The sequence below is a fragment of the Zalophus californianus genome, chromosome 2, assembly GCF_009762305.2.
Source record: "Zalophus californianus isolate mZalCal1 chromosome 2, mZalCal1.pri.v2, whole genome shotgun sequence".
Taxonomy (NCBI): Eukaryota; Metazoa; Chordata; class Mammalia; order Carnivora; family Otariidae; genus Zalophus; species Zalophus californianus.
The window spans coordinates 186,882,135-186,901,749 of NC_045596.1; the positions used below are offsets into that span (position 1 = coordinate 186,882,135).

Here is a 19,615-nt window from a genome sequence, read left to right on the forward strand (position 1 = left end):
ACGGGAGAGCTCGTTTCAAGGTACGCTACGGAAGGATATGTGGAGACTTCGAAGCCGCGTCCGAGAAACATACATAAAGACTTAAGAGTGTGGGTAGAATGCGAAGGATTCAACCAATAGAATTTACTAAGAAAAGGCTTCTGCTACCCGCTCCATTATCCACCCGCGAGGAGCTGTGGTAAAGTACGCCCCATAACGTTGCTGCGGGGCATGTTGGGAGTTGTAGTCAGCCTTCCCAGGCTCCGCCCTGGAAACGCCACTTCCGGGCCAGCGTGCTGAGCCCTTGCGCGGACGTCCGCGCCCCTGTCATAGCCACGTAGCCGACATGGTGAGTACCTCCGCTGGTAGTCGACCCCTGCGTTTCCCCTCGGACTTTCGTAGCCGCCGTGGGTCCAAGCCCTTAAAAGGAGCTGGCACTGCCGAGGCCCACAGTGGCAGCTGCGAACTCGGTGGTTTGGGCCGCCTTTCTCTCGGTGTCTCCCTGGTAGAGCCGGAGGGACACTGCCCCGCACAGCTCAGCCGCGGTTAGGACCTGTGCTCCCCGCACCTCCTCCTTGTGAATGCATTTTGTGAACGAGGGATTATTTGGCGTCTTTGAAGATTTGAAGTATTGGGCCTGGGAAAGATATGAGTGACTTCCTTCAGAGACTCTATTCCCCTAGCTCCGGTGATGTCGCACTCCCCCGGTTTCCCTCCTGATTGCTCAGCGAGGTCCTCCAAGCCCTATCCTCGTTAAATTGCTCTTGCCTTTTTAACTTTTGTCTTCTTATTTTTCATTGTCATTAAATATTTTTTGTCCAAATGGCAACTGTAGAACTCTTCATAGTGCAGATTGTTCAAATGATTGCCTGATATTTGTATGGTAGTATTGTTCTTTGACTGACTTCTTATTGATAACTATTTAGGTGGTTTCCAATTTTTTTTTTATTAAAGTTAAATTTTTACTGAACTTTATTTCCTTAGAACAAATTTCCAGAAGTAGAATTGAGTCTCACTTGTATGAGGATGAATTTGTTTTGTTTTACAATGGAATTTTGGTTCTGTTTGTCTTAGGTGATTTCAGAGACTAGGGATATACTCTTCAGAATAAGAGGAGGCCTTGATCTAGCTTTTCAGCTAGCTACTGCTAATGGTAGGTCTGACCAAAAAAACTCTCCTTTTTTATTATAAAATTGATGGTGAAATATACTGGGATCCTCTTTATTTTGCAAATGAAAGTGAGGATAAACTCAAATCATGTGGTTAGTGAGTTCTGTAAATTGGATTTAAACAGGCACTGTGTTCCAGCACCACTGCTAGCCTGTGAGGCTTCTCTGTGCAAATTAGAAAAAGATATCCCCTTTCTTAAAAAAGCTTCACTGCCCACTGGCAGAAAATTGTCACAATAAATACAAATATCCACAATGAGCGCAATGTAAACAAGGCATGTAGATTTGTACATTGCAGACTTGCACCTGTACATAACCCTGAGTCTCTAGAGCCCACACTCTTGAAAGTTAGGTTGTTTTGGAATGGTATAAGAATTCTATGGGAAAAATATCAGCAGAGTTTGTATCAAGCAAATTCTAGGATGTCTTCCTATCTCTGACTTGGGCTAAGGCCACAAAGAGAAGTAAAGAATATCAGAAGAGGAAGATGGGTTGTGTTTGAAAGGTGTTTCATTTAAGATACCAGAGTGTATCAAGTGCAGATTCCCAGCAGGCATCGGGTGATTTGAATCTGAAATTTAGGGGAGGGTGGGTGGTCAGGACTAGAGAGAAAGAATATCTCTGAAGGATGATCATTAACACCGTGATAATAAATAAAATCACTCATGAAAAGTATGATCAGTGGTGTCAGAAACCACAGACAAGTTCAGAAAGATACGGAATGAAAAGTGCCAAGTTCCTTGTAGGAGGTCACTAGCTGGCCATCGTTTCCTGGCCCTGTGGAAATAGGAAGGGAGAGAATGCAGAATGTTCTTTCTGACTCATCCCTTTATGCTAAAAAAAAATTGCTCTCAGTCTTGGTCCATTCAAATCCCCACTCCCAAATGAATGAAAGTAAGTCTCTGGGACAGAGACCCAGGCATCAGTAAGCTTTCTGGGTGTTTCTAATGTGCCATCCAGATGAGAACCATCTTACAAAGACTAAATCAAACTCATTTCCAGGCCTATCTTATTAGTAAAGTGTAGTTCTCTAACACGTTAACTTGTGTGGTTAAAGCCTTGTATTTCACAACTCCATATAAATTGAAGCTATACTTTACTATGAACTTATTGCAAAGTATAATTAATCCATTAGTAGATATAATAATATAATTTCAAATGTAAACAAGGACGGCAATACTTTTTACAGAGTAATTAACATATTTGAGTTTGTCTTCTGACTTGATTATATTACTCCTACAATATCAAACTCTTTCAAACATTCAGTGAAGGGAATCATTAATGAGAAAATATAGAGGAAAGAGGTGCTTAACTTTAAAGACATCACAGTTTTTTCAGATTAGTTTACCTCTTGGTCCTTCAGGGATAAACAAGGTAATCCAGGAATTATGTTTGTCTTCTGTAGTATAGCTGAAAATCTTTAAATTTGGCCTTCTGAAACATATCAAGATGTCTTAAAATCTGACTTGTTGTAAGTAATCTTTTCTCTACCACAACCCCAAGGTATTTATTTATCAAGATATCAGTGTGATAGTTAAATAAATACTTTAACCACAAGGTTAAATAGGTTTAGGACTTAAGAATATAAAGCTAAAATAAGTATATATTGTCTTTTTTAAATATATCTCCTTGGGGCACCTGGGTGGCTCAGTCGTTAAGCGTCTGCCTTCGGCTCAGGTCATGATCCCAGGGTGCTGGGATCGAGCCCCGCATCGGGCTCCCTCCTCGGCTGGAAGCCTGCTTCTCCCTCTCCTACTCCTCCTGCTTGTGTTCCTTCTCTCACTGTGTCTCTCTCTGTCAAATAAATAAATAAAAATCTTAAAAAAAAAAAAAATTTTTTTTAAATCTTCTTGAACCATGAAAATGTTTTACATATTCCAAAAATTATTGTAAACTAAAAAGAAATCCCTGAAAATGAAGTCAAACAAGTGTCAGGTTAACGACACGTTACACAGAAAAAACTTTGACTTTAGAATACAGTACTTTGGTTGTACTGTATTCTTAGTGGGATAGAGTCCAAAGAGAAAAAGAACTACAAAGAAATTTGAATTTTTTTTTTATTATTACTATGTTACGTTAATCACCATACATTACATCATTAGTTTTTGATGTAGTGTTCCATGATTCATTGTTTGTGTATAACACCCAGTGCTCCGTGCAGTACGTGCCCTCTTTAATACCCATCACCAGGCTAACCCATCCTCCCCCCCTCCCCTCTACCCTCAGTTTGTCTTTCAGAGTCCATCGTCTCTCATGGTTCGTCTCCGGCTCCTATTTCCCCCCCTTCATTCTTCCCCGCCTGCTATCTTCTTCTTCCTCTTCCTCTTTTTTCTTTTTTTAACATATATTGCATTATTTGTTTCAGAGGTACAGATCTGTGATTCAGCAGTCTTGCACAATTCACAGCGCTCACCATAGCACATACCCTCCCCAATGTCTATAAAGGAAATTTGAATTTCATTCAACAGTTTTATTGCTATAAGTTATATGGTATTTTGAAAGTAATTGGTGTCCTCATACGTTGCTGGTGGAATACAAAATAGTGCAGCTCCTTTGGAAAACAGTTTGGCAGTTCCTCAAAAGGTTAAACATAGAGTTACCCTGTGACCTAGCAATTTTACTCCTGCATGATCACCTAAGAGAGTTGAAAACATAATGCACACAATAACTTGCACACAAATGTTCATAGCATTATTCATGATAACCAGAAAGCAAAGAGACAATCCATATATGTATCAGCTTGTGAATGGATAAACAAAGTGTGTTGTATCCATTCAGGGGAATATTATTCAGCCATAAAAAGAAATGAAGTACTGATCAATGCTACAATATGAATGAATCTTGGAAATACTATACAGGGTGAAAGGTAGACATGAAAGGACACATAATGTGCAATTCCATTTATAGGATGTGTCCAGAATAGGCAAATCTATGGGGACAAAAAGTAGATTAGTGGTTGCCATGGGTCAGTGTAGGAGAAATGGGGAATGAGTGCTGATAAGTATAGGGTTCTTCTGGGGTGATGACAGTGTTTTGGAATTAGATAGTGATGATTGTGAAACCTTGTCAATATGCTAAAAGCAACTGAATTGTATACATTAAAAGGATGAACTTCATGGTCTGTGAATTTTATCTCAATTTTTAAAAAGAAAGGCAAAATTTTTTTCAATATTGAATCTGCAGAATAGTTATCTGGGAGTCAATTTTACTGTGTTCTACTTTTGTGTGCTTGGAATCATTCATGTTGAAAAAGTTTAAGATTTTTCTCATTAACTTCTATTTATTTGTTTTTAATTTAGAAATATTTATCAAGAAAGCACTAAAACATGTGCTGAGTGATCTGTCAACCAAGCTTTCTTCAAATGCACTTGTGTTCAGAATTGGCCACAGTTCAGTGTACATATGGCCTAACAGTGACATAAACACCATTCCAGGAGAACTGAGTGATAATTCTGCTTGTAAGAACATAATGCGCTTTATTCAGTGAGTATGTTTGAAAATTGCTAGAAATGTTTTCAAAATGTCATCTCATATTATAAACATCTTTGTGTATTAAACATCTAGCTTTGAACAGGAAGAAGATACCAAACGAAAATTTATGAGAAAGAAAGACAAAAAGTTATCAAACATGGTAAGCAAATCACCTGTCTTCTTAGTGTTAAAGATCTATAATCCTTGGATTTGGACTGGAGTGTTAAAGATCTATAATCCTTGGATTTGGACTGGAGATCTTAGAGATTATTTAATGCAACTCTCTTATTTTTTACAGATCAGATTATTGAGGTCCAGAAAGAATAAATGACTTGTCAGAGGTTGTATCTCTGTTTTACGTGTCTAAGCTTTTGTTCCATATAAGTACATATCTTAATACATACCTTTTTTGGGATGCTTTCTGTGCTCCCACAAAAATACACAGCTCGAGTATGTTTGCAAATTACTTAAAAATAAATAAAAAGGAACCATTCTGAAACATGACAGAGGCACATTATGCCGTGAGGTAGTAAATAATAAATGATTTCCTTCTCTTCACCTCGTTCTTAGTTCTGGTACTTTTTGAACCAGTGTTATTGAGGGCCTGCCATATGCCACAGACTTGGCAAATACTGGAGAGGAAAATTGGAGCTACTTCAGGGGAGGAAGTTGTACGAAGTTAATACACTACCGTGTTTTTCTAGGCTGTTACGGGAAAATAGGGTGGACATGAGGTTGGAGAGCGAGGCGGGGGCCGCTTCAGAAGAAGCAGAACTAAGCCAGCAGCTATGCTAACACAGGAGGGAAGGGATCCAAGGATATTTAGTGGATAAAATGGATGATCCTTGGAAATGAATGGATGATCCTTGGAAATGAATTGGATATGGGATGACCATTTTCTTGCTTGGGTAAAGATGGGCGATGGGGAAGATAGGTCAGTTTTGGTCACGTTTGAGACACCAGTGAGATGTCCACATGAGCTGTTAAATTTACGATTGGTAGCTGTTAGATTTAGAGAACCTGTGGGCTCTGGATCAGATGATCTGAGAATTACAAGTAGTTGGAGCTTGACATTTTGAGGAGTACGGGTCGGTTATTTTGTAGAACACTCCTCAGTTGGGGTTTGTTGTCGGCTTCCCCATGACTAGGTTCGGGTGCTGCACTGTTGATAGGAATACGGCCGAAGTAATACCATGTCCTCCTTAGCACATCATGTTAAAGAGGCGTATGCTATCAGCTGGCCTCTGGCATTGGTGATGTTAGCTCTGATCATTGACCTCCCGTGGTGTCTGCTGGTTTTCTTCTCCGGGTGAGGGCACTATTTTTTCCCTCATAAGTAGTAAGTGTCTCATGGTAAGAGGCTGTCCTATTCTTCACCAAAGTTTTACCCACCAATTCCAGTATAACCTGATAATTTTTTTCTGAATCCAGCATTAACCCGATGGTTACAAAGTGGTGATTTTTCTGTCATTTCCTTTTGCAGTTCTTAGATAACATTATACCATAAGGAAGAGCTTTGTTTTTCCCTTTTTATTTATTATATGCATGGAAGCATAGGTTCCTGTTTTAGGCGGTGAGTTACAGTCTGTTACTCTCCTTCGTTATTTGGATGCTCACGTTTTCCAAGATTTGGCCAGTGAAAGCTGCTTCAGGCTGGCTCCAGTGTCCTTTGGACACTGTATTTTCGAGTACTTCTTACTTCTTCCACAAGATGTTCTAGGCATGTCATGGACTGTCCTCGTTCCAGCTCAGGGATCAGCCGTTTCTCTAAGGAGCACGCACATGTGTACATACCTACCATACGTGTGTACGTATATACACACACAGAGACACACACACAGTACATTCCGATTTATCTATGTAAATCATATTTATATTTCCAATTCTATTTCTACCTCACTGAATTCGTAACTTTTTGCCAGTGAAAAACCTGGCTTCCAGTATTCTCAATCTTTTGCCAGATTTGTTCAAAATAGAAAGTATTTTCAGAGTTGTTATTCCATACCACTGTCAAAATCAAACCTACTAACATAGTTCAGTATTTGTTTATAGTTCTCTATGCCTTTAGGCCAGGGGTTTATAGTTCTAATGTAGGTTTAAAAGTTCCTTTTGTGTGTGGTTATTGTATCTTGTTCATTTGATTTTTCCTTTCCACTTTTAAATCTATACAGAAGTAGAATAATATGTGAATCCTGGTGAACCTACACCAGCGTTAATGTTTATCAACACACAAATGTTTAAAAAGAAAATGTTTATCAACAAATGGTCAGTCTGATTTCATCTTCATCCCCACTCCCTCTCCACCTCTCCTCAGATTATTTTGAAGCAGAGGAGATTTTTTGTTTTAAGATAAGATTTGTGCTTTTAAACAATTTACTGTAAAATAGCTTTATATATGGCCCTTAAAAAGTCATTTCACTGGCCCTTTATATTTAATGTTCAGTGTGCTGTAAGCTGACTATTACTGTTTATAGCATCAAATAGTAAATATAGATCTTATGCTGGAAATGTCAACCTCTCTGGGAGCCGTAACCCCCATCATTGAAAGAGAAAGCGGAGGACACCACTACGTTAGTATGACTTTACCCGTTGATGCAGTTCTATCTGTTGCTCCAGAAGAAACATGGGGAAAGTAAGTATTTTGTATTTCTACTGACACATTTAAATAAGCACTCCTCCCCAGAGTATTCAGAGCCCGTTTTTAAATACCATATAGACATATCCAGGATTGTTGTTATTTTTACTATGATTTATTCCTTGTTTGTTATTAAGCTGAGTCATCTAGTAATTAAATGTTTATTTAGGGGAAGTATGCAGAGACCTAAGAGGTTTTCCCTTTACCTACACATTGGAAATATATAGCCTACTTAATTTTGCATAAATTTAGACTTCACTTAATAATCCTGGTCCAGTCAGGTTTTTTACTGTATTTAGGATATATTAACTCTCCATTCTCATTTATCATAGCCACTATAACTTTTGTTAATGCACTTGAATATTTCCCTCCACAGAGTTCGTAAACTTCTAGTTGATGCAATTCATAATCAGCTAACTGATATGGAGAAGTGCATTTTGAAATATATGAAAGGAACATCTATTGTGGTCCCTGAACCATTGCACTTTTTATTGCCAGGGGAAAAAAATCTTGTGACAATTTCATATCCATCAGGAATTCCAGATGGTCAGCTGCAGGCCTATAGAAAGGTAATACCAAGGAGTGCCTGGGTGGCTCAGTCGGTTAAGCATCTGACTTCTGCTTGGGTCATGGTCCCAGTCCTGGGGTCGGGCTCCCTGCTCTGTGGGGAGCCTGCTTCTTCCTCTCCCTCTGCCACTCTCTCTCTGTCAAATAATAAAATCTCAAAAAAAAAGGGGAAAGAAAGAAAAGTAAAGCCAATACACTTATTCTTAGAAAAACTATGACCATCATTCATTTTATGTTTACTTAAACATTTCTAATAAATGGAACTTATTTTATGATTTAATATGGAAGTAGAATCAGACTACTATTTTTACGTGTTACTCAATTTCTGTTGACCTATAACTTTTTTAAAAGTATGTTAGTGAAAATATATGCTAAACCATATGTAACATTTTGATTTCAGACACTCAGTGTGGTTCATATGTTCTGTGAAATTTTTCCATAATGAAATACAGAAATGAAAAGATGCTTACATGCCTTGAGCTGCTGCTGAGTGTTTATAAATAAATTCCTTTTCCCTTCCGTTACTTTCAGATTTGTGAAAGAGACAAGATTACAGTTAGGGAAGGAAAGTTAGGATTTATGCTAATTCTAATTAGGATTTATGGTAATACTTTACCCCCCACCTCTCAGGGTTATTTGGGTTTTATTAGAGGCATTTTGAAGAAAGCATGATCAGCATTCAAAGAACTGAGATTTATTAATGAAATGACTGGTTTTGGAGTGCATATTTTTGATGTGTGTTCTTGCCTGGCACCCATCAAATTATACCAGGGGAGCATCTTCCACATCCGTCCCTGGGAGGAGGGGAGTCCTGTAACGCTCTGCTCTGTCTGTAAGTGCTGGTGGACTTGACCTGCAGAGGTGCCAGATGATCCCATTCCTGCTGCGAGAGTACTTAGGAGACACGAAAACAAAAATGTCAGACTTTACAGAGGAAGGGTCACGTTTTTATACAGTTGGGAAAATTTTGCATTTTAAGCATGTATGCGTATTTTAATTTTGATGCCATATTGGTTGGTTCCCCACCACCAATTTCTCCTCCAGAATTTACTCACCACCCCTTGTATTTGTTAAGTACTTTAAGCGTGACTTTTCAGAATGCTGTCATGTAAATCTGTCATTGTTAATTATAATTTACTCATTTTACAAGGCTGTTTCAAAACCAGTCTTCAGCCTGGATGTATTTTAACAGACTGTGTTCTGATAAATAATTAATTTGAAATTATGTGACTTCTCTCACTCTCACAAATTACAGTTGACCCTTGAATAACACAGGTTTGAACTGCAAGAGTCCACTCGTACACAGATTATTTTCAGTAAATACGGTATAGCACTGTAAATGTATTTTCCCTTCCTTACGATTTTCTTAATAACATTTTCTTTTCTGTAGCTTACTATATTGTAAGAATACAGTATATAGTACATATACAAAATATGTATTAATCATTAACGTGTGTATGTTCTCGGAAGCCTTCCAGTCAACAGTAGGCTATTCAGTTTTTGAGGAGTCAAATCTACATTTTCGACAGTGTGAGGGCTCAGTGCCTCTAATCCCCACATTGTTCAAGGCTCAACTGCGTTCTCATTTTTTCTGTGTTCCCTTCCAGTTTCTACCCATATCCATGGAAAAACATACATAACTCTCATTTGGTTTTAGTTTAAATCTCACCCTGTTCGACCTTAGTGAATTATATTAAAAGTATGTTTGATAACTTTTATAGCCAATATATAGTTAATTTTGTTTTCTGTTCTTTAGTTTGAATTTGTTTACTGATGAGCGAGGAGTCTGAGTTATTTAACTTTTTCTCTTCTATTGATTCTGATTTCATTTAGGAATTACATGACCTCTTCAATCTGCCTCATGACAGACCGCATTTCAGAAGGTCTAATGCTTATCATTTTCCAGATGAACCATACAAAGATGGTTACATTAGAAATCCACATACTTATCTCAATCCACCTAACATAGAGACTGGTATGGTGAGTTTAATAATTATTTACGGAGTCAATTGATGATCCGTGTCAGTGGTGATTTTTTTGTGTGTATCCAGTGGAAGTTTTAAGGATTGATGGAGAATGTGTGTCATCTCTAAAACAAAATTTACCACCTGTTTCTTATAATAATCGTTGCTTAAAATAGCAGTATTCACAATAGTCTAAAAAGGTCAGAAATAGTTTGTACCACAGTTTTCCTATGGAAATTCCATTCCCTAATTTATTTAAAGGCTGATCCCCATTTATTTTCATTCTGAACCTGAGAAATCACACTAATTAAAGAGCATGATTCATTATTACTTTTTATTCTTTGCTGGATTTCATTTGCTAACATTTTAAGATTTTTGCGTATGTGTTCATGAATAAGATTGGCTTCTGAATTTCTTTCCTCACATTGTTCTTATTTCATTGTGTCAGTAATATCCTGGATCATTGAAAGAGTTGGGGAGCATTCCCTTTTTTATTTTTTTAATTTTCTAGAGGAGTTTCTGTAGGATCGGCATGATAGTTTTTTGATCATTTGGTTAAACTTACCTATAAAATAATTTATGCTTAGCATTCTTGGTGAGAATATTTTTAATAAGATTTAATTTTATTAATGGTTATAGGACCTTTTTCATTTTTCTAAGTTCTATTTACCTAGGTCTTAGTCTCTTCTGTAGTTGTAGTGATTTTTTTTCATTCTTTATATCATTTTTGTGCCTTTTTTTTTTTAAGTTTTGGCTTTATTGACCCCCTTTATTGTAACTTCTATATTGTTTCATCAATTTTTTGCTCTTCACTTTCTTCTTCCTTTACCTTCTTTGATTAGTTGTTTTTCTTCTCACTTCTTAAGTTGGGCATTTTGCATATTGTTAATCTTTTTTATTCTCTAAGGTTTTAAATTTCAAGCAAAGTACTGTTTTCACTGATTTAATTTGAGGTATTTTAGTTTTATTCAGTTCTAGGTATCTTCACACCTCTATTACGATTCTTCTTTAACCCATGTATTATTTCAAAGTGTTTTTTAACATCCAAATATATTAGAATTTATTTATGTAGGTATGTGTGTATGTATTTTTACTGATTTCTGACTCTTTTGCCTGCTGGTCAGAAACAATTTTTATGTGATACAGATTCTGAAATTTATTGAGACATATTCATTTCCTGTGGATGCTATAGAAACCACAGATTTGGTAGCTTAAAACGACAAAGATGTATTCTCTCAGTTGTGGAGGCCACCAGTCTGAAATGCCTAGAATGAGGCTGAAATCAGGTGTCAGTGTGGTCATGCTCCCGGCAAGGGCTTTGGGGAGAATCCACCCCGTGCCTCTTCCAGCTGTGGTGGCTGCCCGCGCTCCTTGGCTGCATCACTCCCGTCAGTCTCTGTGGTCACGTTGCCGCCTCTTCTCCTCTGGTGTCACATTTCCCTCTCCACTCTCTCACAAGGACGCTTGTGGTTGCATTTCAGGCCCAGGAAATGGGATGGTCCAGGAAAATTTCCCATATGTTAAGATCTTTAATTTAATCACATCTGCAGAGATTCCCCTAACCCCCCCCTTTTTTTTTTTTTGCTTTTTGACCATATAAGGTAGCCTTTACAGGCTCCAGGGATTAGGAGATAGATACCATTTGGGGACCATTTCGCCACCTACCACAATGTTCTAGCTAAAAATTTTCTGTTTGTGCTTGAGAAGAAAATATATTGTCTAATTGTTGGATGAGGATTCTATATTTGTCCATACTACTTCTTACCTAATTTTTAAAAAAAGATTACCTTACACCAGTTTGTGAGGAAAAAAAACACATGAGTATTCTTAACATTATACTACAAGAATAGAAGTTATATGATCTTGGCCTTTATTTAAGGATATTTAAAATAGCATACCTGGGCTGTAATCAATGGCAGGTTTACAAAATTGGAGAAATATTCTTCATATGTCCCATTATATGGCCCCTTTGTTCATTCCTTTATTCCTTCCTTCATCATTTATTCAGTAAACATTCATTGACTATTAACCGTTTGCCAGACCCACTGTAGAAGCTTAGGCCCAGAAAGAAATAAGACACAATAGTTGCCCTTATCAAACTCACTTATTAGTGTGGTTAAGCAGAGATTTAAAAAGTAATAAGTAAGGTGTCAAGTGGTGCTTTGAAAAATAAAAAAATAAAGCAGAATAGAGTGACAGCCAGGGCAGGAGGTGGGTGGTGAGGGAGTAAAGCATGCCATTTTTAGGTTGGACGATCATGGAAGGCCTCTGACATTTGAGCAGAGACCTGAGTGAAGTAAGGGTGCAGAGCTGCAAATTCTTTGGGAAAGTGTTCTAGGCAAAGCAAACCATTAGGCTCTGACATCAGATTGCCCCGGGCATATCTGAACCTAAAGCAGAGCAAACAACCAGGGGAAAGTGGTACAAGATGACATTGGAGAGGAGGCCAGAGGGCAGGACTTGCCAGGCCTTAGAGCCTATGATAACGACTCTGGACATTTAATAAAAAGCCAAGAAAGTATCATGTTCGACTACAGTTCTCTGAAGGCATTTTTGTAAGGAAGTAACAGTCTGGCTCTGAGAACAGTAAACTTGTCTTGGATGTATGTATGTATAGAATATGTGCATCTATCTTAATATGTTACTATATTCTTTTTATATAGATTTTTGTGGTCCAGGGCATTTATGGTTATCATCACTATATGCAGGACCGGATGGATGACAATGGCTGGGGCTGTGCTTACCGATCTCTGCAGACAATCTGCTCTTGGTTCAAACACCAAGGCTACACAGAGAGATCCATTCCAACACACAGGGAAATTCAGCAGGTACAGAACATGCCATTTAAAAGTCTAATCAATCGTACATTTCATTAGCCTTAATATACTATTAATAATGATTATTACCTTGTGGTACAGACTTATTTCTGTTTTGAAGGGGAAAAAAAAAACATACTCGTAATCAGGGAAAAGGTCCTAAAAGTGGTTTTTAATAGCTGTCTCGTGTGGATTTTTTGTGTTTTTAACTACACAAAGGCTCTAGTTGATGCTGGGGACAAACCAGCAACGTTTGTTGGATCACGGTAATGGATTGGATCTATCGAGGTACAGCTGGTACTGAACCAACTGATTGGTGTAACTTCAAAAATACTGTTTGTCAGGTGAGGACACTTTAAGAAATTAGTGATATCATTTCAAAGCAAATTTGTCATTTTATTAAAAAAGAGGAAAATTATATATTGTTCTCCTTTCTCTTCCTCCTCACTGTTTTTACTTTCTCTCCTCCACATTGCCTCATTGCTTTACAAATCTCATTTTTTAAACCCTGAATTTTTTATTTTTTTTTAGAAGGCTTTGAGTTGATGAGTAAACTTTGCAATATATACTTGCATGGTGTAGACCTAATTTAGCCAAGAAGAGGAACACTTGGAAATATGTCAACTTTGACTAGAGTTACAGAAAATCAACTTTTTGTTTATCCTCAAGTCTTTAAAAAGTCTTAAAAGGAAAAAATCAAACGTTGATCTATGACTGCCCTTTTTGTGTACCTCCTGGCCTTTTTCCTCTTAAGATGCCAATAAACTAATAATGTGTCCAAATAATATATTCGTTTTTTTCCCAGTACAGTTTAGCCATAAGTCTGGCATGAAAATATGAGCAAATATTCAGGTTGTGATTGTAGGGTCCTGGGATTGAGCACTGTGTCAGGCTCTGCGCCCAGTGTGGAGTCTGCTTGAAATCCTCTTTCGCTCACTCTCTCTAAAGTAAATAAATCTTTAAAAAAAATAAAATATGAGCAAATATTAACTAAATAAGATTGATTTCTATGACAGTAACTAGCTTATTCCTTATTAGTGAGCTTATGTTTTAAATACTTTTTCTATTACAGTAACCTCAATAGATACAGTAACGTTATCCTTTTTTGTCCGTGTGCTTATGACCAAGGACGTATGATTTCACAATTGCAGTTTGGATTGTCTGTGGAAACCAGAGCTGACAAATAAATGATAGATTAAGTAGTGAAGCATATGGTGATTCAAAAGTGAACGTTTTGGCACAATGAAACTTTATACGTTCCTTACTGAGCAAGAGCTAAGGATTAGCCACTACCTGGCACCTCCAGTCTCAAAAAATAATCTCCCTTCATCTGGCCATCTTTCTTTCTTCACAAAAGTACAAATCATATCGGACATTGAAATATTCCCTAAAATAATATGTTGTACTTGAAAACATTTTGCAGTTTTCACTTTGGCCTCACAGATACCATCTCTTTTGGTCCCAAATCTCCCGTCACGTAGACAGGGCAGGGGTGATTGGTCCCAGTGTAAAGATGAGGAGGTACAGACTGAGTCTGATGGCAAGTAGACAGAACCCAGGACTTAAAACTCATTCTTTTGAAATCAGATCCACCCATAAGAGCCCCATGGCCATCAAGGTGACCACTTTCACTCATCCATTAAAAATCCTTCTTTATGCAGTTCCGGAAGCAAAGAAGCAAGGTCTTCTTGCTTCTTTCCTAACACATTTAGTGGCCTTAAACACTTTGAGAGGTTATGGTGCTTTAAATTGCTCTCAAGTCAGTTCCCTACCACTTAATGTTATTTAAATTTATTTCATGTTTTTTTCAATAACTAAAAAAGAAAACAGAATGGTAGAAAACACTGGCTCCCAAACTCCTTCTTTGACCTTAGTGTGAGAAATCGTTCATCTGATGGAAAATGGTTTCTTTCTAGCCAAGGTTGTGAAATGGCCTCTCAAGGACGGGTGCTGGCTGATCATTTCCAGACTGCAGGAACTCCAGTCATGATCGGTAAGGTGTTTTGGACATCTCTGGCTCTTTGGGTAAAGAGAATATATACAATTTATTGTTGATATAAATAATGTCACATAAAATCAGTCATTTTTAAACATTTTAAAATTAGCTTTCATACCGTACATACTGACCTCTGGATATTTATTTTTCAGTTTTTAAGGTGGGAAGAAAGTTATAAGAAAGATTGTAATAACCAGAAGTAAAGGCTAAGAAGAGAAGTGATAACTGTTGAAATATTTAAAGAGTGGAGAACAGTATAGAAAATAGGCCATGGTCCCTCGGTTGAGCCTACTGAGTCCTGGTGCTGTCTCTAACGTGGCTGGCTGTGTGGCATTATACAAATTGCTTCACCTCTCTGGGCTTTATTTGTAAAGGGGATCAGATGAATTGATCTAAATGTTGATGATTCTGTGAAGAATAAGACTTGATCTGAGATGACAGAAGGCAGACTTAGTCTGGTATGTAAGATACGCAGGCCAACAGATTTAGCAGAGTATCAGGAGGACCTGAATGGGTAGATGGGCTGTCCCACGGGAGGCACTCAGAGCAGAGGCAACATTGCCTGTGTGCTGAGAGAGGCCCTCACAGCAGTGATTGTGATCCTCCTGTAGCCCTTTCTAAATCCAGTGTAGGTAATTCCATGGATATGGTAGTGGAATAGAAACCTGATATGAGTACAGATATGACTGTATTTTTCCAATTTTAAAGATATAATTTTATCTTCTCAGGGTATACTTGACATTGTCTGTGGTCTTTTATAATATAGGCTAGTCACCTTTAATGGTGTGTTAGATCAATTAATAGGCCAAATAATCTTTTTAAATTGAAATTGAGTGGCACCTGGGTGGCTTAGTCATTAAGCGTCTGCCTTCAGTTCAGGTCATGATCCAGGTATCCTGGGATCGAGCCCCGCATCGGGCTCCCTGCTCAGTGGGAAGCCTGCTTCTCCCTCTCTCACTCCCCCTGCTTGTGCTCCCTCTCTCGCTGTCTCTGTCAAATAAATAAAATCTTTAAAAAAAAGAAATTGAGTAAGAAGTTGAGATTCATATATGCCCTCTCATATTTCACATTTCCCTTGCTGTAGGGGGAGGAGTTTTGGCCCACACAATACTAGGAGTGGCATGGAATGAGCTTACAGGGCAGATAAGATTTCTGATTTTAGATCCACATTATACAGGCGCTGAAGATCTACAAGTTATTTTGGAAAAGGTAAGTATCTTTTTAACACAAATTTAGATGCAAGGCAAAGAACCCAGAAGCAAAGGAGAACAAACTGGCCATTAACAGAAAGACTATAAACCAAGGGCTGTGATATACACTATCAGGAGGTATTCTAGGGCTGTGAGGACTATCTGTCTGGATAGAGACACTATCCAGGTCCCAGAGGGAACTAAAGTGAATTGCAAAGAACAAAATTCAGATTAGATTTATGAAGACTTTCTTCATAAAGTTATTAAACTTAATAATGGAACAAAGAGCTTATAAATATATTCTTTTGGAGATGTTACAGCTTTGCATAAACAAATGTATTGAGATAGAGTGGATTAAATAACCTTTATAATTGTATTATTAACCAAAAATAAGTAGTATGTTGGACATTATGGAGGCTTGACTACGTCTAATATTTTATATAATTTATTCTCATTCTAGAAAGGATTTGAATTTGAGACAAATTTAAGAGTATTCGTAGATACTTAGAATACCAGTTAAAAGAGGTATAAATTTAACTTAATGTATAGGCAGCTAATTCTCACATGTGAAAACTCATACTAAAACTTTAGAAGGCAAGTATAGTAAGACATAACTTGAATTTTAACTTCTATATTTCTTGCCAAATATATTAAAGTTACAAAGAAGGCATACAACTTTTTCAGCCACAAACCAATGAATATATCCTACTGTTACCCACTACCCTTCATTTTTCTCATGTTGTCACTTAAGTCAACATCATTAATACCAATAAAAAGCCTTCTCTGAATTTTGAAGTTGTAGTATAATTAGGTCATTTTTTTTTTTTTTAAAGCACAATTCCTAGGGATTTGGGTGGTTTAGCATTGAAATTCATTGGTGAGACACTTTCAGAAGTTGAACAGAATGTAACTGCATGAAGTTACCAAAGCCCTAAGAATGAGGGGTTTAGTACATAAAGAGCTTTGGTGTGTGTGTGTGTGGCTGCATTCTTTTATAGCCCAGTTTAGTAAACTATTTTGCCAGCGATAAGACTATAAATACAGGAGATAAATGTGTCCTGCTTTTATCTTTCAAGGCATTTGGACTTGGAAATCTATGAAATGTTTTCTGCCGGCACATGGAAATGGGAGCAGTATTTACTCTCTTTCTGTAGCCAAGTGGTCCCTCACTCATCTTTAAGTACTAATACATGCCATCCACTGTCCGAAGCAATGGGGTATTAAAAAAGGTCTTTAAGAAGCTCTTAGTCTACTGTAGAAGACAAAAGAGATCCGAAAAGTATTCCCCAGAAAAAATATGGTTATCGAAGGTAGAGTTTACAAGGCTGACCAGTAGAGGGATCCCTTAGAGACCGTGAAAGGAGAGCAGGCCATGTTGCCAGAACTACGGCAGTTTGGGCAGTTTTGACATGGTCAGAGCCGGCGAGGAGGGATAGGCAAGGGCTAAAACTGTGAGCCAGGCCGAGAAGCAGAGCATTTAGATTTTAACTCAGAGGCAATGAGGAGCCTTCATTATTTTAATGAGAGGTATGATTACTTCTTTCTGGCTGGTTTGAGGAACTTTGCAGTAGATGGAATTGTCTAGATAGGGTTTTCTGAAGCAGTTGGATAGAATAAGGCGTTGTCCCTGATTACTTTCTCTGAGGATTGTACTGTCCTTCTTTGCTAGTTAGATTTCTGTAGAGTTTTCAATTGTAGGAAACCCTCTGCCCTTTTAGCACGTATAAGGAACTACGAAGCCAAGGCCTGGCCATCACTAGTATTGACTCTCACTTGACTCGAGAATCTAGAGCAGTGTCTCAGAGCCTGGGCTGCTGTAACAGAACACCATAGCCTGGGTGGCTTATAAACAATAGAAATGTATTCCTCACAATTCTGGGGGCAGGGAAATCCAAGGCACCAGCACGTTTGGTCTGGTGAGCCCCACTTACGAGTTCACAGACAGCAGTCTTTCTCACTGTATCTACACAAAGTGGAAGGGGCCTCCTTAATGAAGGCACTAATCCCATTCATGAGGGCTCCACTCTCATAACCTAGTCACCTCCCAGAGGTCCCACCTCCACATACCATCATGTTAGAGACTAGCTCCTAGCTTTCAACATGAATTTTGGAAGGACACAAACATTCAGTCTAGCAAGGACTGTAGGGACAGTTGTGCCTCTGCTTGACCTCTCTTTACCCTCTTGTGGAACTTTCCTGTTTGAAGTTCCCAGACTAGTCGCCTCGGGGAGAAAGAGCGTAACTCCCCTATCTACTCCCATCAGTTTCTGGTTTGGGCACCCTCTCTACCCACTTCTCTTTATAAAATAATTTGAGTCTGGTTACCTGGAAAAGGCCTAAAAGATTAAAACAGAAAGTATAAGCCTTTATTCGTCATTAAGAAAACAGATTTTAGGACACTGAATTTATTAGAAAAAGTTTTGCTTAAAAAGATAAAAAAGCTTATTTACATATAGAAACAGGTCTCAAAGACAAAAAAAAAAAAAACCCACAAATTTTGTGGTTACCTGGGGGCAGATAGGACTGATGGAGGACTTTTTATTTTTATTTGAACTTTGATAATGTAGATCTTATTTTTGCAATCGGAGAAAGAAAAATGCAAAAATTAAAGAGCGTCTCTACTCAACCCTCCAGCCTCCACACTAAAAAATAGAGCTAACACACTATCTTCTGTAGAAACCATGAACTTTAGCTCTAGGTCACTGCCAGAATACGCAGCAGCTTCTGAGTTAGTCAGGCTAAGGGGTAAGACCACACTACTTGTCACTCACCCAGTGGTATTTATTTTAAGAGTTCTAGCTGGCCTCCTCACAAGTATTTTGTGAGCAAAACACTTCATTTCAGGTAACTCAGACTAGTCATTAGCTGGGTCTTTAAGAAAATAAATCAATGGCCCTAGAAGAGATGTTGTGAATTTGTATTCACAGTGAGACTTCATTTGAAAGTAATTTTCTCTGCTGGGGAAAAACGATGGAAAAGAATGGAAAGTGGAAGGATTATAGCCTGAGGACAGTGAAGGGCAATTCAAGAGGCCAGCACAGATTTCTCCCTGCCACATCTCCTCGCAGCTAAGATGCACAGCGTGGTCCCTAAGACAGCCTTTAAAGGACTGCTAAGAAAAACAGATGGCCAATTCAACTATGACCTACCTGCCATTGACTGCCAGAATTATAAAACTTAGACTCAGTGAAAATGTGGTATTTGGGAGGCGCCTGGCTGGCTCAGATGGTTAAGTGTCTGCCTTTGGCTCAGGTCATGATCTCAAGGTCCTGGGATCGAGCCCTGCTCAGGGAGCCCACTTCTCCCTCTCCCTCTACTGTTCCACCTGCTTGTGCTCTCTTGCTCTGTGTCAGATGAATAAAATCTTAAAAAAAAAAAAAAGATATTTAAAAAAAATGTGATATTTGGAGTAACAGTTACCCTAAGGAAGCTTTTTCTTTATCAATTCTATGATTAAATACAGTTAAAAATTTTTTAACTCTACCTGAAATGGACTCAAGTATGTTACTTTCCTATGCTTTATAGGAGTTCAAATCTTTGAGTTATATAGGTAGTCTTATTCTGGGATCCAGCTGACAGAATGGGATTGTAAAATGTTACAGTTGTGATCATGTAATCCTATAATCTAGTAAAAGGTTTTCCTTTCCCTTCTCCCAAATTTTTAGGGCTGGTGTGGATGGAAGGGCCCAGACTTTTGGAACAAAGATGCTTACTATAATTTATGTCTTCCTCAGCGACCAAATATTTTTTAAAATATCTTGGACTCAAAGGCTGTAGTAAAGTTGTATTATAAATTTGTTAATAAAGACTAAGTTTAACTTCAGTTTA

General features: G+C 38.0%; 1 protein-coding gene across 1 annotated transcript; it reads left to right on the forward strand.

The window, feature by feature from the left end:
• Position 1: 1 nt before the first annotated feature.
• Positions 2–19,539, forward strand: UFSP2 (UFM1 specific peptidase 2). The gene is given in 12 exon segments (XM_027597395.2): positions 2–328; positions 1,054–1,132; positions 4,448–4,631; positions 4,713–4,779; positions 7,094–7,251; positions 7,631–7,823; positions 9,655–9,801; positions 12,449–12,613; positions 12,821–12,945; positions 14,518–14,594; positions 15,682–15,806; positions 19,453–19,539. Coding segments are annotated over 12 exon segments (1,410 nt in total). The 5' UTR covers positions 2–325.
• The last annotated feature ends 76 nt before the right edge of the window (positions 19,540–19,615 follow it).